General features: G+C 36.1%; 2 protein-coding genes across 6 annotated transcripts in view; one reads left to right on the forward strand and one right to left on the reverse strand.

Moving 5' to 3' along the window:
• The first annotated feature begins 1,478 nt into the window (after window positions 1-1,478).
• Window positions 1,479-21,026, forward strand: MED14 (mediator complex subunit 14). 2 transcript variants are annotated; one of them, XM_019051425.2, is made up of 25 exons: window positions 1,479-1,637; window positions 3,043-3,195; window positions 3,923-4,055; window positions 5,013-5,186; window positions 5,968-6,093; window positions 6,543-6,675; window positions 7,141-7,277; window positions 7,985-8,206; window positions 8,543-8,684; window positions 9,332-9,901; window positions 10,644-10,804; window positions 11,431-11,677; window positions 12,182-12,316; window positions 12,577-12,717; window positions 13,459-13,631; window positions 14,171-14,365; window positions 15,021-15,218; window positions 15,834-16,029; window positions 16,546-16,695; window positions 17,329-17,537; window positions 17,705-17,863; window positions 18,331-18,465; window positions 19,209-19,343; window positions 19,728-19,976; window positions 20,680-21,026. In XM_019051425.2, the coding sequence occupies exons 2-25, from the start codon at window positions 3,047-3,049 to the stop codon at window positions 20,890-20,892; spliced, it is 4,482 nt and encodes a 1,493-aa protein (XP_018906970.2). In that variant the 5' UTR covers window positions 1,479-1,637; window positions 3,043-3,046; the 3' UTR covers window positions 20,893-21,026. The 2 variants fall into 2 exon arrangements, with proteins under 2 accessions (XP_018906970.2, XP_018906972.2); XM_019051427.2 differs by having other exon boundaries at window positions 17,329-17,525.
• A 1,346-nt stretch (window positions 21,027-22,372) lies between these two features.
• LOC109036966 (putative mitochondrial transporter UCP3) overlaps window positions 22,373-23,091 on the reverse strand; it is a 54,584-nt gene continuing 53,865 nt past the window's right edge. For all 4 annotated transcript variants that reach the window (XM_072301801.1, XM_072301802.1, XM_072301800.1 and 1 more), the window contains one exon: window positions 22,373-22,795. In XM_072301801.1, the coding sequence (XP_072157902.1) occupies window positions 22,675-22,795 (121 nt within the window). In that variant the 3' untranslated portion in view covers window positions 22,373-22,674. The remainder of the gene's footprint in view (window positions 22,796-23,091) is intronic.

Below are 23,091 nucleotides of genomic sequence, written 5' to 3' on the forward strand. Positions count from 1 at the left end.
TTCAAATTGACAGTGGTCAACATAGTCAACTAAAGACTTCATGAGCGGATTTACCAAAATTTGCCATTATAGATTCTTGATACTTGCTGAGGCAGGGTTTCAATTTATTTTTAATTCTTATTCTAAGAATGAATTCACTCAGAATTTTGAAGTTTTTAAGCCGCTGTATAAATTCTAATCAGAAAATTAATCCTAAAAAAATTGAAGCCCTAAGTGAAAGATAAATAGTGAAAATGAAAACCTGAAACTTATGTCTCCTCATGACTCAAAATTAAAAATAGCCGAAAAGCCCATTCTTACTTAGTTAGCCTTCGCTCTCTCAAGTCATGGACAGAGAATGACTAAAGAACTCCTCAAGTCTATGAAATTCTCAACGCACAAGACTTTCTTCTTTTTTTAAATACCTAAAAAAAAAACTTTATGAATCAGAACTGCTAGTTAGGAACTGTGAACATGATAATCGGCACAACCTTTGAATATGTCCAGTGTGAATAACTTATTCGGTTTTATTTCGTAAGCTCTAATTTTTGATTTGTAGAAATTCAAAGCCTATTATAGGATTACCCTGTTCATTATGCAGAACAAAGATAGTAAAAATATAGCCTCTGTCTCATAGTAAAAAATTACCTACAAGAGTCAATAAGAGATGAATGTCATCTCTACACGAAATTAGTTAAATTTCAAAAAGTCAAAAAAGTGCCATCGGATTTAAATGACCTAAATCCCCATCCTTTTTTCGCATCAAAATTTTACCATGGTGAATAAATACAGATACAGTCTTGCCTCTGAAGTAAAAATTCCTTTCTGCATTTATGTGTTGTCAGCGTTACCATCACACAATGTGGCAGGTCTTCCTGTTCATCCATCAACGGTAAGTTACCGAAAACTTTTTTATCCTCAAAGATAAATTTGTAAGTGGAATAATTTTTTTTAGAGATCATTATCATTTTCAATCATTAATCCAAAAATGTGTATTGAGCACTCTTTAGAATTATTCAAATGACACTCAGGTTGCCTGAATCAGTGCGTACTACACCGATCCAGACCAACCATAAGGGATAGTATGAGGCTTTCAATCTTTTAAAAGAGGAGCATTGAAATGGATATCATGAAAATCTTTTTCAAATTATTTCCTTTACTAAGGAAAAGAGAACAGTCGCAAGTGGAAATAGCGCGGTGACGTTTCGAGCATTTCTCCGTAAATTTGAAAAATGCGCCATTCGTTGGTGTGCCACAAGCTGACACCTTGAAAATTTGCATTTTCAATTACGAATTTTGGACTAATGGCAGCTCTTCACTCCTCGGAACCGAATTTTGGGGTTAATATCTAATAAGTAACTTTATTAATAGTTTCTCAATGAAAGAAAGGTTGAGTCTGGGTAGTTTAACCATTTTAATGAATTTTAAAAAATTCAAAATTAGCCGGTTTCACAGCTCGCACGTTGGCCATCTTGCTCTAAACGTTGTTTCAGGTGAGCGTCTCCGACGATTCATCATTCATCTGTCATTTCTCCGATAGCGGAGCTGTTTGATTACGACGATGGCTCTGTCAAATTTTTATTTTATCTAAAATTTATACAATAGAACTAATTTAGTGGAATGTATTATGTTGTTAAAATAGTCTCGGCTTAATTTCTGTAAGTTTCCAACCATCTTCAATACTCACATTTTGCTCTATTTCTACTTGTGCAAGCCGTTCCCTCATGGTGTCACCTTTCGGAAAGGAGTTGTTTATTTTTTGTGCTCCATGAGATGATTTTCTGCATTTCATACGATTTGAAGCAACAATTTCCGTCTTCAATTCCTGCCTCCAATAAATTTGGTCCAATCTATTTAGAAGTGCTTTCTTTAGCTCAAGCTTTCCAGTCAGAGAGACTAGACCTCGACGGCTTTGAGCTGTCCCGAAGAACGCAGGAACAGCTTTGTTACACTGCGTATTTTCCTCTTATTAGTTTTTTAGCTTTTAGAATAGGTTCAAACCATGTGTGCTGCCCATGGTTCAGTGTCAAGTCAAATATTTACAGCCCCCACTGGTGCTTCGAGCTTACTTGCGCCAAGAATTTACTGTGTTTAACTGTAAACATTAGCCCTAAGGATCATGCCGATCTCCACTCGTTCATGTCCATTTAATACTATGAGTAAAACCCTTCCATTATAATGGGTCTAAAGAAATGAGATCTCATTAGATGGAGTCAAAATTTTCAGAAGAGTATTTTGTTGTTCAGACCAAACAATTAAAATACATCTTTGGCCAAAGTGGAACTCCTCTCTCAAACTTGTATCAAATGTTGAAACATAATTTTCTTAAGTTCTTTCCTTGCTGAATTGAGGGCTACAAATGTACATTTTAATCCAGCTAGTTTGAGCTCTAAGCAAGATAAATTGAAACAGCATACTTAGTTTCTTCTTTAATCTGTAAGTATGCAATGACAAACTATCTTCAAAATGTCTCTCGACTGTTCGACATTTTTCACTGTTTTTGCTAACATATTTGTGCCACACCCTTCCAAGTATTGGTACCTATATTGCAATTTTCATTTTTTTATCAATACCCACATTTTCCACTTTTTTTATGAATTCATGGCAACTTCGTTTTATACCGTTAGCCTATCGACTTTCAAACATGGTCCTGCTGATTCACAATCAGAAGCTCTTTCAGTGGGTATCAATTATTCATTATTTAACGCAGTTTGAGATTGATCAAATTGATTATTGCCTCTACTAAGAGGAAATTCTTTTCGTAGGGTGTTCCAAGTTTTGCTGCCCTTACTTAAACCTTTGAGGCCTATGCATGAGTTAACTCTGATTGAGACTGCCGGCCAGAGATTCTCCTCTAACTCATTCTATAATCCATGAATGAAGTCATACAGCGTATGCATTCTATCAGGAAGGATCTGAACTACAACTTTAGACTACTGTCGATGAAGTGCGGTGCCATCTGGCCAAGAAAAAACGTAGTGCTCAAAGGGTTAAGGTGAAGACTACAGTAAGATATCATTCTCTGTATGATGGAAGTTTACGTGATTACTTTTATTGTTTCAGAAGCATGGCTCCAATTCCTTTGGAGGGTGTCCAGACTCCTGTGGGAAATAGTCTTCCCCAGGAAGGAAACCGGGGTAACTCCATCTCCTTGACAGTCCTCATCGAGTTTATAATTCAACGGACTTACCATGAACTCACCGTTCTGGCCGAACTGTAAGCATATTTGCTATTAACTCTACCGCTACTAAGCCTGTACTTTTCTCTTAGTTTTAGAAAGAAACTATTATTTCCTCCTAAATTTTCAGAATAAGAGGCGTTCATTTTTTTTCAATGACTTCTAGGTACTCCCTGTTGGATGGTGAAACTCCCAAATTACATCTTATTTGCGGTGTCTAAAGATCTTCGCTCCCTATTTATTTTTTGTAGGGAGAACAACTTAATATGATTGCTTGAAATTTTCACAGAATATTCTTCACATAGAGAAGAAAAATCATTGAAATTTTCAAAAGTTGCTGTTGTAGTTTTAAAGTAGGTATAAGCATAAAGTACGCCAGGGTGTCTGCAAAGTTACAAACCAAGATACGTTTTTTGGGAGTTTCACTAAGTATCGAATTGCGAATAAGTGTGATTGAATCAAATTTTGTAAAATGATATGCTCCAATAAAATCTCATGAATGCATAAGGTGAAAGTAACTATCATTGTCTTATACATAATTTCTTAACTTTTAAAATGATACTATACTTAAGTATGGAAGATTCCTTACTCTACTAGGAGTTTAACTCAGTCTCAAAGCAGTCATCTATTGGTCATAGTTGATGATATAAGTTGTCACCATTGATTATATAATAGTTGAATTTACAAATAGCTTCTACTGCTTATTTTTCTATACATTTCTTTTTTTGTCAAGTTATTAATATGTATGTGTAATTCGTTGTTCAGGTTGCCTCGTAAAACGGATATGGAGCGGAAAATTGAAATATTCAATTTCTCAGCAAGAACCAGGCAGCTGTTTGTCAGACTTCTTGCCCTTGTCAAGTGGGCTAACAGTGCATCTAAAGTTGATAAATCAGCAGTGAGTAACTCCCTCTCATTTTTACTCAGGATGCTTCCCAAGATTATAATTAAAAATTAACTTTTCTTTCTTACAAGTTATCAATCATTGATTCTGTACAAATAATAAAAAAAACGGATCAGAAAAATGAGGCTACATCAGTCTTGTAGTGTTTACTCCCAAGAATTTAGCATAGAGTACATAGAGTCGTAATGTAAATGGCAAAGCTGGCGCCATGTTCTGCTCGACGAGTTCTGAGCCTGGTGTGCGCCGAGCTTTGGTCACTTTTTGGATACATGTTCGATCAAAAATGGCGGTTTGGAATATGTGGTAATTTCTATCTTCTTTGTTTACATTGGATGGCTAGGTACCTGTGTATTGAAAACAATCGATCATGTATCGAAAAAGTGACTCTGCGTCACACAGGAGTCACAGAATTTGGGACCTGGAAATAGCTTAAAAGTGGCGCCAGCTCTCCCACTCACATTACGACTCTATGTACTCTATGGAATTTAGGAACCAGAAACTTTCTTAACAAAAACTATGTTGATAGTTCTAAAAGTTCCCAATTTATCCAAAGCAATTCAAACCTCTAGCTATCCACTGTGTAAGTAATGAGAAAATTATCCTCACTTCTAGCCCGACTCCAAATTTGAAATTAAACATTATGTTGCATGAATGAATGCCTAACTTTTTACCTTGAGTTACTCTCTTTGTGAAGGTATCAAATATTTTTTTTTTTTTAAAGGTTTTTATTGATGAATAGGCAATATACATGTCACTACTACTACAAATATTCTCTAGTATCTATTGACATAGTTTAAAATAATTACTTAGAACAAGTTATAAATTCAGTAAACGTGCAATAGATATATATCTATTGTAAAGATATATATTATGTAATACTATAATCATAGTCTTAAGTAAATTAATATCAAATATCATTGTACAATTCTGTTTTTTTTTTCCCTCCATCAGCAAATAATGGGGTATCTAGACAAACAGTCCTTGCTGTTTGTGGAGACAGCGGACATGCTAGCTCGTGTTGCTCGAGAAACTGTTGTCCATGCCCGTTTGCCTAATTTCCACATTCCTGCAGCAATCGAAGTATTGACTACCGGAACTTACTCAAGGCTCCCAGCATGCATAAGAGTAAGTTTTAAGATACTCATTTCTAAAAATTTCTTCTGTAATTCTTTTTATTGATTTTTATCCAGTGAGTTTTATCATTCTTATCCTGCACATTTTGCCTGGTTGAGAATGTTGAGAACCATTCAATCATTCATGCCTTCACTTTCCAGTATTCAGAAAGTTAGCATTGGAAGAGATTTTCCGTTAAGAAGGCAACTGATGATAAAATTTGTGATATCTAAATCCGTAATCATTGTGAAGAAGTCAGGGAAAAAAGGAAAACGTTCAGAAAGTTGACAAAAGTGTCAGGAAGAAGTCGTCGTACCACCTTCATTTGCTGTCTAGAATATGTTTGATGTTTCAAACGAGTTCCATGTTTGAGTTTAGCAATTGCAGTTTTTAACCATCTAGCATATTGGTTAAATTTCAGGAAATTTTACCAACATTTTTCAAGGAAAAGGGGAAATATAAGGGAATTTTCCAAGTCAGTAGCAGCTCAGAGCAGTGCCCCTGATAGAGCTTTAGGGCTACTGAGTCAGTATTAAATAATCTCAGTTGTCAATTACATAGTGTCACTCGTTGTGTTCTTAATTGAGAAACAAAGAAGCTGGAAGATTTAGGAGCTAATTTTAGAGTAAATGAGTCCGAGTTCCCCGAAAAAATCTCAAATTGGTTTTTTATTGATTTTATTCATTGTTCCCTCCTCCATAAGTTTGGCGCTAGTAACTTTTTAACAAACCAAATATTATTCTATCATTTAACATGTAAAATTGGTCTTCATAGTAATTTGCTTTCTTTTCAGGATAAGATTGTACCAGCAGAGCCAATCACAGCCGTAGAAAAGCGCTCTACATTGTTGCGTTTGAATCAAGTTATTCAGCATAGACTGGTGACTAGCAATCTGCTACCGCAGATGAGGAATTTAAAAGTAAGTTTACTGGGAAAGAGTGTCTCATATTTCCATGTCTTTTATGTAAATAAGTTCTCATTGGTTGATGATCTAGGAATCCTGTATGGGTTCTCTTTATAATTTTTGAAGCTACCAAAATAGTTTCTCTTAATGGCTTTTTACTCGAAGGGTTTTAGAAGTGCTTTGTGATTCTCATACTAATAAATGTATATTTCAGCTTGTTCCCATAGTGGGAGCATGGGATGCCTCAAACTTGTATGGTAGGGCAAAAGTCGCACTGTTTCTAGCTGTAAATTGGTTTTTTTACCGTAGCATTCAATATCTAACAGCTCAAGTGAAATTCTTAGGGGTTTTGATAAAGTCAGCTATGTTAAAATTTAGGAAGCTAGTGCTTATAGCAAATTACAGTAATTTTAGATAAATTCATTAGGTTTTTAATAATACTTCTGTGTCTTGTTCCATTTCAGATTGAATTTGGTCGGGTTACATTCCATGTTCAAAATGAATTTGAAGTTTCTTTGACAATCATGGGCGACGGACCAAATATACCCTGGCGTCTTCTAGACATTATCATTCTTGTTCAAGATAAAGAAACTGGAGGTGAGAGAATACAAATAATTCAGCTAATCATGAAATCAATTGCTGCACATCTTGGCGTTAGTCTCATCTAAGTCAGGAATTTGTCGGTTATTTTGAGTCTCCTCTAAGTTTTCAGAACTACTTTATTTAAAATATCAATGCAAGGTTTTTTTTAGAAACAGCCCCAGCATTTTAAGCCTTTCTCAAGCATTGTGTAATTTTTCGGCAATCTAGTCGTTTTGAAAGGCTTCACTGTTCGACCCTGATCGTGGTTTATTTGTCCATAGTATATTGTAAAGAGGACCAATTCCAGTTGAAAAAATTGAAGTGACTGTGTTCTTTAATTGAAAAGTGAATATGATATGGACACCGATTTCATCCTAACCCATTATAATCTGTGATCTTCCTTGACCAGATTAAAAGAATGGAACTCCGTCTGAAATGGCCTAGTTTTTTAGCAACTTCAGTGCCAATTTGTTTTTTCAGATGGAAAATCCTTGGTTCACCCTCTACAAGTGCAATACATTCACCAGCTACTTCAGGCTAGATTGGTAGATCATCCTAATCCTCTGGCGGAGGTTTACCACTGTCTACACTTCTTCTGTCAGTCGCTGCAGCTGGAGGTAAATTTCTTAAGTTTGTCGTTCTCTATGTTTCTTTTCGAGGGAAACTTAGGTCTAATGTTTCTCTCAGTCAAGTTGTCCAAGTAACAATGCAGTCTCAAAAATTTTCCTGTTATTAGACCACAGTCAATAACGTAGCTCTGTTTGTAGCAAATGTTTTTCATTACCGCAATTCAAGAAAATTTCTTTCTCGTGATAAAAAAATGCTTTGCACTATATCTGACCAGTAGTGCAAATGCTCTAAAACGCTTTCACAAACGTTTCGCTTCAAGGCAAAACTTTGAGTTTGCTCCAATAAAATCTCATTTTTGCCATTCTTTTTCAACACATCGAAAGAGGTGAAAAATTGTAGCCTTGAAAATTAATTAATGGCCCAAAATTTGTCATGTTTGCTGCTGACCATGAGATCCGATGCTTTTTGCAGCTCTTTGTTTCATTGTCTGAATGCATTCTATAATAACCGAATTTACTCCTAAAAGTGTTGTCACGCGGAGAGAGAGGAAGCATGTTCTGAACTTTGTATCGGATCATCTTATATGATCAACATCATTCTATCATCAACATTCTTTTCAAAGGGAATGAGAGTACACACAGTCCATAGTGCTCCATAGTCCATTCTGTTTAAAATATAAGAGGTTCTATTTTTGTCAGTTGCTACTTTGTCATATTGTACGATGTCTTAACCCCTCTTTTGTCCCTTTTTTCAGGTTCTGTATTCTCAAACTTTGCGGCTAATTCGAGATCGTTTAGAAGGATTAATTAGTGTAGATGAATACTTCCCTGGCAAATGTCTGGCTGTTTCATACTGGAGGAGGTTGACTGCAGAAGATCCTAGATCAGAGCTCGGTTACAAACTGACAGTATTAGTCGATGTGCACGATCCAGCTAGACCACTCTCCGTTCAACATGTACCAAACCTTAGTAGCAAAGTAAGTCTGTTTGTATTGAATACTCTTTTCAAAAGTTTTTCTTATTTTCTTGAATGTTTGGCTGTCTTTAATTTGTCAAATTGTAACAACCCAGACGCTTGTTACTTTAAATTTCTACTAAATCGCAGAAGAAAAAAATTGCATTTCTGTTAAAAAAGAATTGCAACCTCTCCTCCTCAGACAGTGAATGGTATTAAGGTTAGGTTTAAAAGTAGTTTCATCTGCCTCAGAAAATCAAGTTTCATTTTGCTGTGTCATAATTGGAAGGTCTAAATTGTGCGTACAAAGTTACCATTTTTTGTTGAACACTTCATCAGCTCACCCTTTTTTGTGCAGGAAAGTGAAATCACAGATAAAGCTATTCGCTCAGAATTACTGTCGATGGAACGGCTATTGGTTCACACAATTTATGTCAGAACGAAAAGTAGACTTATTGATCTAAAGACAGAGCTTCAAACTATTCTGAAAGATGTGGAATGTAAGTACTTCGCTTTTATTTTTTTACCTCAATCTCTAAGTTTAATCTCTAATTTGAAACCTTCAGCTCAGAAGCCGGGGCATGTATTTCTTGTAGAAGCAAATTTACCTTATCTTGCTTTTGAATGATAAACCCGCAAAATTATTTATCTCGATTTGCAACCATGCAGATTATCGGTTGCATTTTACTCCTTGAAAGACAACTGATATTCGTTATTGATTCAATTTTCACTCATTTTTCTTTGACCTTTAAAGAATGTATATTGTCAAATAATTTTGTGTGGAAATGTTCACCAATAAACTTTGTTCAACAATCAAATTTGAACAGATTTTTTTGAAAGACTAAAGGCGAAATGCATGTTTTCGGGACATTTCAGCATTGCTCTCCTATGATCACTGATTTATTTAAAACTGCTGAAGCAATCTCCTCTTTAATATTTTGCAGAAAAGAGCTAACTCGCTGAAGTATCCTCTGTAAATTACCTTAAATACTCCTTCTCTTTCCATTTCAACAAATTTCTGTAATACTTTTCTTATTTCTTGAATAATCTCATAAGGGAAGAGAGATTCTCCCTTAAAGCTTCGCATTGGCTTTATACTAAAAAATGTTTGAGTTAATCCCATTTTTTTTTTCTTAATTTATTTCAGGCGTACTGCAAGGTTCACCAGCCATCCTAGCTGTGAGCGTTCTCACTCCTTGTTTACGAGCTGAACAGCTACTGATCACGGTCGACACGCACACTGGTGTGTTGCATTGTCATGTACCTCAACACAAGCCTCCAGTCATCCCGGATCTACAAAACGCTCTTAATTCAGATCACACAAGGATACCCTCCTTGGTTTCGGAGCTCAGGTATTGGATGACCCAACGGAGGTGCGAAAAAACGCTACAACACTTACCAGTGACAGTCCATGAAAAATTACCTCTTTTGTTCCATCTCGATCACCCAATGACGAGGATCAGTAGGCATCGTATGTTCATCACTTTCCACAAACATCCGAACGTTATTTTGATCGTCGAGTTGAAAGAAAAAGAATCGTGTGCTTGCGAAGTTGATTGTAAATTCTACTTAGCCCTCATGAAACACTCAGCGGTGGATGAAGACGCTCAAGATGAATCAATAGAAACAGAAATCCCAAAATTGTACCTTAAGCTCCAAACGTTGATCCAGCTGGATAATTTCCTGGCCACCCATGGACCTTTTACTTCTGTAGATGGTAAGTATCTCTCTCATTTTTCTATTCATTGATGCATCTTCCAGGCATTCTTTCCCCTTTTTCCTATTGAATTATACCTCTAGAATGTCCAACAAATGCTGGAAATCTATTACATTTTAAAAACATACAGAATGGGTTTACTTGGGTTAACTTGGCAACTTACTATTTAAACTCATGTTGATGGCTAAGGAACAACACAACCTGTCTGTAAACTGACGATTTTGCAGGACGAATAAAAAAGTTTGCCATTTTTGTAATTTTGAGGTCAGATCTGCAATTTTGCTTTTTACATTACAGGGCTCTCTCGTGGAATTGAATAAATCAAAAACATTAACTCGCGTATTTTGTACTTAAGAATGCGGCAAAGGTGCTAACTTATTCTCGTCAAAATTGTCAGTTAAGCGGTATTGTTCCTCAGCCCTTGATGTATATATCATGCTGACATTAGAAAATTTGAATGCCACCTCCTGCAAAGTAGGACCTAAGTGCTGAGCATTTAAAAATTGAACTATTGGTCCCGCTACTTAGAAGTTTGTTTTATGATAATTTTAGTCCAGTAAAGTAAACAAGTTTCAAATCAAACTGAAATTATAAGAATTGATGATTATTCATTACATTGATGATAATTTATGTTTGTCAAAAACGTTTGCATACTGCACTGATTATGTAATCTACCAGTTATTACGTACATTTCTGTTGAAATGTGGCTCCTTTTGATTTGAGAAATTTTTTCTTCCTACAGAGCAACAAGCTGATAAACTTGGTGTAAAGCGCAAAAATCCTGGTGGCAAGATAGAATCAAGTCCAAAGCGCACAAGACATCCTGCTTATTTTATACCAGAGCTGGCTCATGTCGTTGCTCTTTGTGATGAAAGAATGCCGTTTGTGTCCTTGGCGCAAGAGGTAAGTTTGAGTCACAAATTATACAATCCACTGACAAATCTCATTTATCCTTACCAAACATTACTTTATAAGTGGGCTGTAAAGTGCGCATTTGTAGCAAGGCAAGTCAGACAAAACGCTTTTCATAAGCATTTATATGTTGTTCCATGTTGTGCCTGTTATTTTGTTTTGCAAAAATACCGACGGTGAAACTCTCGAACATCGTATCTCGTTTTTTTTCTTTAAAAATGTCTGCGTCTATTTTAATTTTTTACAGGCTGAGGATGAATCAACATCATTCCTTGAAATTTTTTCAGAATTTGCTCCGCTTAAAAAAGAAAAATTATGAGAGTTTTTAAGAATTGACATTAAGGAGTCCTTCATCAGAAAATAAAGCATGAAAGGAAGTCTGCTGTTTCGCAAACCGAGTTATGGAGTTTGGAAGTTTTATTGTCAATACGCTTTAACACAGCGCTTTAATACGCTTTAACACACTCTCAGAAACGTTTGAGGCATATTTTTCATGATTTAAAGGCTCAGAGAACCTATTGGTTGTCATTTATTTATCCTAAATCATCAGTCATGGATTGACTCTCTCATCATTGTAAATTAATTACTAATCTCTGATCATTTTCTTTTTTTTCCAGTTAACAAACCAGAATGTCGCTCACCAAGGTGTCCAAGGGGAGGCTTGCGCAACAACACAAGTATTGAAGTTGTTACAGCTTCCTTCTCCAACCGGCATTGATTCCTCGTCAGTAGGCTGGCGATCTCTTCTGAAGAGGATGTTATCTGTGTCTTTAAGGACTTGCGCTAAAGGTGCAGGTCGTTGTTGGATGGCTGAATTTGTTTTTTATGGCAGTCCAGTTGTCAGTACTTACTCCAAAGAACAAGGTAATAACTTTTTACTGCCAATAATTTTTTTCGAATTTTTGTTTCTATTGTTTTCCTTTTTTTTTTTTGAGTGTTGCCCTTTATAATTAAGCTCATTGTTGTTTCAAATTCACGGACTGTCATCTTTCAATCCTTTGAGCAAAGTCTTTGATTATTTCATATAGAAATTAACGTTGATAGCACATATACTTAGCTACCTACATACCGCGGGCAGTAGATACTTTAAATTATGTTTCCACAAACACCAAATTTGCCATGGACTCTCATCAATTTCAGTTTTGTACCCTCTTCCCTCCCATTTCCTTTACTCTGGTTCAGATCTAACACATCCTCACTAAACCAGCCCCCTTCCCCTCCTTCGGTCTATTCGCTCTCTTGTTATTTTTGAAGATAGAATTGCTCGTGTTTGATTATTTTTGTATCCTTTATGGTTTTATCTTAGAAATAAAACTGGAATTAATCAGGATTTTACTAACTTTTTTACTTGATTTCTCTTTTTTCTAGGCATGCGACGGCCTGTTTACTTTCAGTATGAAATGAGCACCCCTGAAAAAACTGTCGAGCATTTACTAAATGACTGGGCAAGGATCGTCCATCTGTACACTATTGTAGAAGAATTAGCAGAATATTTTAAAACAGGTTTGTTGCCTTAATTACTTCTCATAAATTAAAGTTTGAGAAAAACAAGTACTAGTATGTGTTCAAAGAAGATGAAACAGTTCGTTAATCCTCAAAGAAGATTTGACCATTCCATAATTAATACAAGTCTGATTCTTTTTTCCAACTATTTTTAGCGCTCATTACAAGAGACTGTTTTCCAAACCTCACTCTGACTTTCCAACTGTGTCTTGCGTTATAATTCTCATTCTAATTCTCTACTCTGTTTTTCTTTTCTATAGATAAGTACGCTCATATGGCTGGATACATCAGCATCAAATCTTTTAGTTATTGTAAATTAGTTTTTTGTTATGGTCCGCAAAGATTGCTAACTGCAAATATTCAGTGGAACACTCAAGACAAGGCATTTTCGCTTATTTTCGGTAAGTTTTGTACTTCTGTATTTCACCTTTTTAATCCCTAATCTTTGCAGGTATTCGTGTTCCTTAGATTTTTGTTTTATGAGAATTACGACACATTAATGTATTAATATGATCAACAGTGAATAATTGGCAATACCTAGTAATCAAAAGTCGCATATTCACACACTGGAATATGTATATATTTTGTACCCTATACTTTCATTAATTTTTTATCAAAGAAGTTTTGGGTCCAACCAACAGCAACGTAGGACTGTATCAAAATTTATTTCTGTGACGAAAGTTATGATCTCTATTTATTGTACATGAAGGCTGCTTCAACCTCGTTCGACCATCAGAGAATGCCAAAAACTTTATTTTCAACCTTACATCTCTTGAAATTGGCACTTAAAAAGTTCGAGTTTAAAGCTCATTGTGCTCAAGTGGCTGTGAGGCACATCATAGCAAATAACATTGAAAAGGTACCGGAAAATTCCTTTGTAAATATTCCGTGTATAATTATTTTGCTAGCCTGGAATTTCTTAGTATTTTGCAAAATGATTTTTTAGAAAAACTGAAACTTTCATCCCTTAGACTCTTTTTCCCTATTTGTTTCCCTCCTTGATTAACGATTTAATCTTGAAATTCCTCCAATTAAGTATTAGTTTCTGTTTTGGTTATTCTCTGGTTTTTTGGGGCTGTGAAGCTTTGTTGTAATATTTCAATTTTGTTCTATACATTTAATTTTCTCATTGTGATTTTCAGGCACTACAAATAACGCTTTAAACCCTCACACAATTGTTCGTGCTCAGATGGAAGCATTTCTGAACAGGACCCGAAATCTTGCGCAGTTGATTCACATGCTAGTCCAAACATATCAACCTCTTCTATCTCTGTCCAAATTACCTACAATGCCTCAATTAGGCGCTCACAATTCTGTAAGTATCAAATATTTCAGGGTTTTCTCTATCAAATGCCATTTTTGTTACTGCAGAAAATTATTTTAAAAATATTAGCGTTTATATTAATGTCATTTATCAAATTGAATCCATCTAAGTATGAACATTGACTCATTAAAAACTGAGTAGCTGCACCTAAGCTCTTTGCATGTTATTACTTCAGAGAGCATGTAGATAGATCTTGTTTACTTCATAATATCAGATCTAACTAAAATATCAATACAGTCATCATCAGGGTAAAAATCGATTTAGTTTCATCGTTATCAAAACATAATTTATCTCATTAAGTCAGCTTCTGATGGAAAAAACTCCAATACAATATGCTAAAAGTAAAATAGTACAATATAGTTGTTATGAATTGAAACAAGTTTCATGTTTTTCAAAAAAACTGCCTAGTTTTGCAAACAAATCAGGTCAACTTTTAAAACCTGCTTTTAAGATGAAGGAACAATTTTCTCCAAACTGTTGGTAATCTACTCATTTTTAGTAATTGGTCAACATTTGTTTCTTTGTTTCAGCGTCCTCAAGTTCCTGTAGTAACATTCACTGTAGTTCCGATTTCTGCTCAAGTCGTGCGGGTGGTCTACTTAGGTTTCTACTGTCTGGAGCTACGTTTCGAAGGGGACGATGAGCTTACGATTCGAGATGGTGCTTACAGTCGATTTGATCGTACGAACGTCATCAATGACTTTCTCCCTACACCTGGATTAAAAGTAAGAAAGCATGGTTAAAAAATTAGTGACTTCCTTTCCCTCAATGTAATTTATCTTGCAATGCGTGTCTGGTATCACTGAAGACAGGTGCTGCAATCAATAAACGGATTATCTGAAAGATTAAATATAATTAATTCAGCTGCTTTTCCTTTCCAATTTTAGAACTCTCGATTAATTTTAACGTTTAGTTTTCTTCTAATGCAAAAGTATGAAAAGCTCTCATTACATGAATATTGAATTGAATTCTAGTTTACATTCAAAAGAGGTTGGTTTCAAAGTTATTACACTCAAGGTTGCCGACAGTCTAAAAAACCTTGAAAGTCAGGGAATTTACGGCAACCTGGAAAAGTCAAGAAATTTCGCAAGCATTGCTCAGAAGAAGTCAGTGTCATTTAAAGGATAAAATCTAAGTGGAAGTTTCGTTCAAAGATCGAAAATGAGACTGGGAATTCGAAAACGTTGGAGTCATGGAAAAGCAAAAAAGAGTTAGGGGAAAGAAATGATGGAAACTCTGACACAATATTTACAAGGGCGATTCACTGGCTAATGAACGAATCAATAATTTCTTACTTTTCAGGTATTTTTCTTGCAATTCCTGTAGCTTATATTGACCAATTTTGCATTATTTCCCATCATGTAATGCTCTTTTCTGCAGGCATTTTTATCCAAGTACATTGTGGAAGGTGCTGCGATGAGAAGGCACTCAAAATCTGAAGATGATAATAATCCACCGTCACCAGTCAGTGTTGACCCGACGGAGAGTAGTGGTTTACGGTTTCAGCATCCACTGACTCCTCCATCTGGCAGCAACCCTCACACACCTGCCAGCCCGCACCCAACAAGCATCAGCCAGGTTTGTACCTCAATCCCTCATGCATGATTACTGCTTGTATGTCTATGGTTCTTAGATTTTCACGTAGGTGGAAAAAGTTTTGATGAGAAGGAAAATGAAATCATTTACTACCCCTCGTTTTCTTAACACGAGGTTGGTAGAGCGAATTTCGAAATTAGTATCAAGCATTGCTGAGTGTGTGTTCTAATATATAGCTCTACATGAATAGTGGCTGCATGCCAAGTTCTTGGAGTTCCAACTTTTGAAGCATGGAAGTGAGAGCACAGATATTTGGACTGAGTTAGGCAGAAAGGAACCAACCCACATTTCGGAAAAAATTGAGTTACGAGTGGTTTTGAACTCAACCACTACTCTACTATCTATCGCCAAAAATTCAAAGTTTTTGTTGGAGCAAATTTTGCATAAATTGAACTTGAAGTTTATCTTTTACATTGAGTCTTATGCAGGAGCCAAACTTCGAACCTCTTTTTCTCGGTTCGATCTCGATGTGGCTTGGTTCCTTTCTGTTCAACTCCGTCCATTTTGAAGTACACCTCTGAATATGATGTCTCTGCTGTTGAGTAAAGGTGGAAAAGTTAATTTCTACTGATGGTAATCTCCAATTATTTTTTTCAGCAACAACATCCGACCTACACAGCAAGTCCAGCCACATCCTTCAGTTTAGCATCGCCTCCGTCGAGTATCAACCCATCACCCTCGATGTTGGCTCATGCCTCCCCTGGCTCAGCCTTAGCACCCTCCCCTATGCCCACCTCCTCGCCAGGACCCGGGCCCATCGGTTTATCACCCGCTAGTTCCTTCATGCCTACTGGTAAGTTCTACTTTCAGCCGTCTTGAGTTCTATAGTTTTTGTAATTTTTTTGAAATAGCGCATCTCCTTGTGTCTCAGTTGGAATTTAATCATCAAATTATTTTTACATTACTTTCATACTGATTTCAATGATCGTCGAACAGCATTCTTATTTATCCTATTAGCTAATTTCTAATTTCCGTAATGAGAGAATTCGCCAGGTGATGAAGGTTGAGAAAGATATCGTGCACGACGTCATGTCCAGGCAGTTGTGCTGGTATGGACATGTGCAAAGAATGTCGGAGGAGAGGTTGCCCAAACAAGTTTTGGATTGGGTACCACCTGGGAAGAGGCGACGGGGACGTCCCGTAAAGGGTTGGCGGCAGGGCGTTGACGAAGAGATGTTGCGGCGTCAGTTGCCCGATAACCTCTGGGAAGACAGGCATATGTGGCGTTTGGGTGTCGGAGAACGCCAGAGTGCGTTATAAAGCGACTTTATATATATATAGCTAATTTCTGATTGTTTTTTGCTTCCAGGGCACAATGACGGAAGCCCATTCCCTTCGACGGGCCAAAACATAGCAGCGTCTCCTGCCTCCAATTGGCCAGGGTCTCCAAGCATGCCTCGTTCCTCACCTGCGCGCCCTGTCCACACGGCTCTCCATAGTCCAGATCATAAAACCACAGGTAAATTCTCAGCTTTCTGGTCTCATTTTACTAATTTAAAGAGTTGATTGCATAGAATTTTTCTCTTCCGGTTTTCAGCTGGTATCTGTGAATGCCAGTGATTTTTCCTGCTACGATGTTTTGGTTGCATACAGATTTTTAATCATCTAAAAGCAGATATTAAGCGGTTCTTTTACACTCATTTTTTTATCCCTGTGCCTATCTTTACAAGTTAACTCAGTAAAAAAAAGTAACTGGTAAGAATGGTTCTGAAACTCATCCAATGATGATAAAATATGATGTCTGAAATATTTTAATATGATAAAATATTTTCAAGATCTATTTATATTTTATTTATCAATAAACGGAAACTTTTCTAAATCAATCAGCTTTATGGTACTTGTGACAAGTGCACTTACTAATTTATAGGAATGACCTAAAATGCTCCCTGACAGCCATCTTTTGATCTACCTCAAAACTAATTTAAAGGCATTTATCGCAACTACCAATGAGAATTTCCCAGTAATTCATGGCTGCAGGATGTTTCAAAGTGCTAATAGAAGCATGAGCAAAAAAATGAACAGATACAAGCATTTCTAGTTAATTTGGCCATTCATTATTTTGTAATTTCATTTTGATTTAATGTTTTTACAGTCACCAGACAAATTCCAACTCGAGTGGGTGTGGGCTCTGTGCCCTCCGTCTTGACCTATGAAGCGCTTGATGTGATATGCTCTCCGTCTCCTTTCCCGCAAGGTCTACCTGGACCAAGTCTATGTCCGTTGGAAAGATTTCTTGGCTGCGTTTACATGCGTCGCCATCTGCAACGGTCCATTCAAACTGAAGAAAACGTAAGTCGAACTGTAAGTAAATGTGATGCCTTCTAAACTATTTATATCTTTGCATTTAAACAAGAAATCATATTTTTTTTGCTAAGATTTTTTTCTAATTTCCATATAAAATAGGAAAAAATGATTTATTATGTTGACTAATCCTCAGTTTTTAAGATTTGGGTAATTAATTTTTACAGCTTATCGCAGTTCCATGTACAGAGCCAGGTGTTGTTCACTTCAAGGTGGAGACGTTGCAGTGTCGTGTCATGCTGAATTCGCAACATTTGCAATCTCTCCATATCAAGATTTCTCCGACTCCAGAGCACCCAGAGCTGTGGAACGCTGATGATCTTCTCGTAAGTTAATTTTCAATCTCATACTATTTTGGTTTCACCATTGGATCCTGTCCATAAAAAATTTTCTCTGTAAGTGTGATTTAAGTTATAGTCACGTAGCTTCAGACAGTGGTGAAAATCTCTGCTCGTAAAACTGTAATCTACATACGTAAGTCAACTTCCAAGAATCATTCCGGAAAAAATTTATTTTTTTCACAAGAGTACGTTTGAGCTGGTTCGTTTGAAAATTCCTCAAATTTGCTCCACATTGCAGAAAAAAATCCCCTGATATTTTCAAAAGAATGTACACTTCTGTTCTCTCATAAATAAAGAAATCATCTGATGGAATGTGGCAGTGGCTGATTTAACTTAGCTCCTTAACGTCAGTGGGGTCTGATTCCAAAAATATCAAATTTATTTTCCCACTGTGTTTGGCTGCTTGTATATTTACCTGCTTAAATGTTTAGCCTTTTTCTTTCTCTTTGCAGATTTTAGAAAAATTCTTTGATACACGTGCAGCAGCTGCTCCGTACAAGCCGAACGCAATCCTAGGATTTGCGAGAATGCTCAATGTCTCCTATAATGTGTTGAAAGATTTCATTTCAATAATGAGATTAGAATTGGTAAGTTGTATTTTGCTCAAGTAAATAATATGAGGTTTTCATGATTATTGCTTTCACAAGATAATTGTAAATTTGCAGGAAGTTAAATCGCAGAATCGCCAAGAGGATCTCGTGATTAGCATTTTCAAACCCAGCCAAAATTTTTATCAAATTTTTCACTAAATTCCAGCATCTTTTAATCAGTTGAAACAGTTCGACTATCCAGTCAATAGTCCCAAGATGGATTCAAGTAATTTCGTTACCTTCCCAAGTCTATTCAAGTTAGCCAATTTTCCGTTCCAATTTAAGTTCAGAAGTTTTGATTCATTGAAAAAAAATTAGAGAGCTAATATAATTTTCAAGAAACAAAGAAAAACTTTAACTGAAATGTACGGTTCTTCCATTCTCTGAGCAAAGTTCTCCTTTTATATACTCTCTCAAATTTTCTACCTATTTTTACATCCATGCAAATAGGTTGGGTTACTTCCAGGTTGGAAAACTTAATTCTTCAAATAATCGTAAGTTCAGATTTTACGTACAATTTTCTGAACTAGAACATTTTAGATCAAGGAAAAACCTTGTCGCCATTTTCATCTCATACTGAGAAGTATCTGAGTAACTTAGCAAAGTGCTGACCAAACTAGATCTTTTTTTCTGTCTTCTTTATAAATAATGCTGTAAAATCCATCCTGATCTACAATACTTTGTTATCAAATATCTCTCAAAAAAATATATCCAAAAAAAAAAATGTTAATTTTTTGCAGGTTCCTGGTTTAGTGCAACAGAATGGGTTAAAATGGGCCGTCCAGTGGTCTCTCACAATACCTGGCTCCGCAACACCCATCGTTCCGACTGGAATGGCAGCGATCATAATTTGCAGAAACAAGATACTCTTCTTTGTAAGTGCTCTTTGAATTTCAATGATTACTGCTTTTGTTATCAATCTTCTTTATTTCCATTTTGTGTGAACGGTCTTGTATCTAAATACAACCTTGAGGATGAACCTACGTGAACCTTAAAAGATTGCTTTTTAGTTTTTTTTTATTTTTTTCAAAAACAATACGTGCTATGCTTTAGAATTAAATTTAAATTATTGCTTTAGTATACTATTGGTTTGATGGTGAAGGATAGGAATCAGAGAATCCTGTAAATTGCTCTAATTTGTGATGAATATAATTTGCTACAGTTGCTTGATATATATATCATAGATGAAGCCATCAAAGATTTTTTTACCCTCTATAATTTCTAATTCTATATCGCCTTTTCTTTTTTTTTACAAACAGTTACAGATCACTCGTGTTGGAGTCAACTGGGAAGCACCTTCTTTGGTGTTACCTCTTGTATACGATACAACAACCAACATTACGCAGTTGGCGGAAAAGCGAGATGCCGGCCCTGCAACAGCTGCCTCTGCTGCTAGCCTACACATGAAGCGTTTCTCAGAATTCAACGTTAATCTTACCGAGTGTTCGATCTTTCCAGCCGTCAGAGATCTTCTAGCTAACTTCACTCTACCATCAGAAAACTTACAGGTAAACAACTCACAGAATTCTATGCTCCAATTTGATTGAATGATGGCTGTTAGTTAACAGCCATCATTTAATCAGCCCCTGATTCCTAGAAACTCCAGGAATCAGGGGCCATAAAACACTCGATTTTAAGGTTTTTTTCAAATTGGGTGGTGTACCCATGTGAGAATTTCTCCCCAATATTGACCGTTTTCCTCCTTGTTTCCATTTGTTTTCCTCTTATGCAGGTAATGTTTGTCGATGTTAGATTACAGATGTTCTTGCAAGCTAAAAGTGTTGACCTTTCCGTTGAGGATAGTAATTTTTTAAGTGTAATGGGCGTTTTTATAGTGGACATGAAACATTTTTTTCGATTAGATTACTGACTCCTCATAAAAATCTATATAAGTACTATGAACGGAATAAACGATGCTTGAAAGTATACGCGAAACTAATTTCTACAAAAAATAGTTCATGAATGCAGCATAAAAATCAAGCTGTCCTCGTGCAACTCTCAAGAATTGAATGATGCTAGTCAGAAAACAAATTGTGTGACTGCAAATTTGTATTATATGCATTATGTAATAATCAATATTGCAGATTATTTCTAGTCTTTAAGATAGAATTTTCTTTTCTCTTATCAGTCGCATTTCAACATGTGAAATTCTACTGCTACAGCTCGAAGACAGCAACTCATCCCTCTTATTATCTGTTTCTGTTTCTACAGATGGCCCAATCTCCGTCTCAAGGACCCAGTCCAGTTGTCGGACCAAATCAAGGACAAATGCATTCTCCGATGTCAGGAGTAGTGGGTATGCCTCCAAACCAAGTTCAAGGTCCAGGTGGAATAGTAGGGGGACCTGGTCCCCCGCAAGGCTATCCCGTCTCAATGCCACCAATGGGGCCCCCATGGGAACCATGGGACCTCCCTAATTTGTAAATAATACTCGTTTTCTGTTCATAAAATTTTATACAAATGTTATTTCTTGTGTCATAAGTATTCCCTGTTCTCTATTGTAATATAGTACTTAATCATTGTTTTCTTAAATAAATTATTACTGAAATTTCAAGGTACTCTCGTGTATTGTTGCATAGAAAACCTTGCTTTAATGGACCCTGCAGGCTGATTGTTGAAAGTGGTGGACTAAGCAATAGACATAGAAGATATAGGGAGCATTGAGCAATCTTACTGGTTGAAATGGGTGGTTCCTGTAGACAAAAGGAGAAAATGATGGATTAACTGTAGAGTCTCTCTTAGATTACTGTTAGTCTATTACCTACTTCCCTTGTCCATTGCAACCACCCGCTTCCACCAATAATATGATTCCTTCATATCACTTTTGTCTTCCTTGTCTATCGCTTTGTCTACCAACTTCAACAATCAGCTTGCTGCACTGAATACCAGCGGACTGACTCTAGTTTTTTTACTTCATTTGATATGATGTTCTTTACAACCTTTCATATGATGTTCTTACGACCTTCGATATTTGATGCACTCTACGACCTCCTGAATGCAACTAATTTTTAAGATACAATTTTCTATGTGCAAATTTTGAAAGAAGTAGGGTCTGTGAAGTGAATTTTTTAGCATTTTACCAGGCATCATGTGAATGTTAAATGTTCGTGATTAAGAAAAGCTCCTCTTTCCTTGCTGTTGCCAGTTAGGAAAATGAGACAGACGCTGGGCAACCTCATGTTTACTTCCTTATAACAAAAGATTTTGCATTCTGATGTAGCAGTTGTACCATATCTTAATCAGGAAATTCAGTTAAAAATACTGAAAAATTCACTTCTCAGCCCCACTTGAAATTGGCACCTACAAAGTTCGATTTTATTAGCTGACAGTGCTCAAGAGGAAACGAAAGGACAGACTTTCTAACAATTTTTGCCGTAGGATTACATTATTGGTATCAAAATTTAGCTTAAAAAATTCCTCAGTGTTCTGTGCAAAACTGCAGGGTCCTCAAAACCTGATCAGTACGTTTTCTCTTTTTCCCCTGATACTCAATTTAATGACGTGAATTTTTTCGATAGTGACAATGGTAACTAAGCAAACAGTTTTCGACAGCTAATCTCCGTTATTTTCCCATAAAGTGTATTTTATGTTGTAACACTCTCAGGTTTAAGCATCATTGAATGAGTTTTATGGGTATTAAAAAATATTTAAAGTTACCGTTAATAGCCAACAGGTAAAAAAAGCTGGGTGCGGGTCGCAACAAGATAATTGTACGGGCATAGGTTAATTGAGAAAATGAAGTTTAGAACTAATGTATGTCGCTAGGATTTTGATTGAAACTTTTTGCTCAAGAGGAGAAAAATACTAGAGGGAAAGAAATCAGAAAATTAGTCGATTGTCACATGGCTGATCAACCCTTGTCATTGAATGAGGTAGAGAGGATGGAAAGTAAAAACCACAAAAGTTCATTTCAGTCTTAAAAAATCTTTGTCTCTTTATCTTCTTCATTTATTTACAAACATCTTTCGTCATTTTTTTGTTGTCATTAATTTACATGCATTTTTTAATTTTTTTTTTTTGTACTTTTTCATTTAGTTTATTGTTTTTTAAAACTTTCTTTAACTTTTGAGTTTGACTCAGAAAGGTGGGAGTACTAAACCTCTTAGGTCTAAAATAGAATTTAACAATACTCTAAAATATAATTCAAAAATAAATAAGGGGTTTCATCTTTGTAACAGTCATCGAGGTGTATGATGTTCAAAGCGATTAATTGACATTTTGGCGATCTTTGAAGTATTTGCTATCCGTGATGACGATTTTGATTTGTTCATAGCTCAACCACAAAACGATATTCCAGCTGACCAATCGGAAGAACGATGGTGTGAATCTAGAAAAGAAAAAAATACAATAACGATAAGTCATGAATTATAATATTCTTTAACAGCAACACCAATTTGGCTGAATTACCAAGTGTAACCTAAAATAGCTGACGATAAATATGGACAAAAATCGAGAAAAAAATATCGTCAGAAGTGGTGTTGGTGGCACTCGAGCTCAGTGATGTAAAGCGATTAACGCACGAAAGTTGAAGGCGCGTCTTTTCAAACTTCGCGGTCGATTTAGCCGCCAAAACTGCGGGATCGTGATCTGCCAATCAAAAAGCAGAGTTATAAAGGCGCGATT

The sequence above is a fragment of the Bemisia tabaci genome, chromosome 6 (assembly GCF_918797505.1).
Source record: "Bemisia tabaci chromosome 6, PGI_BMITA_v3".
NCBI classification, from domain to species: domain Eukaryota; kingdom Metazoa; phylum Arthropoda; class Insecta; order Hemiptera; family Aleyrodidae; genus Bemisia; species Bemisia tabaci.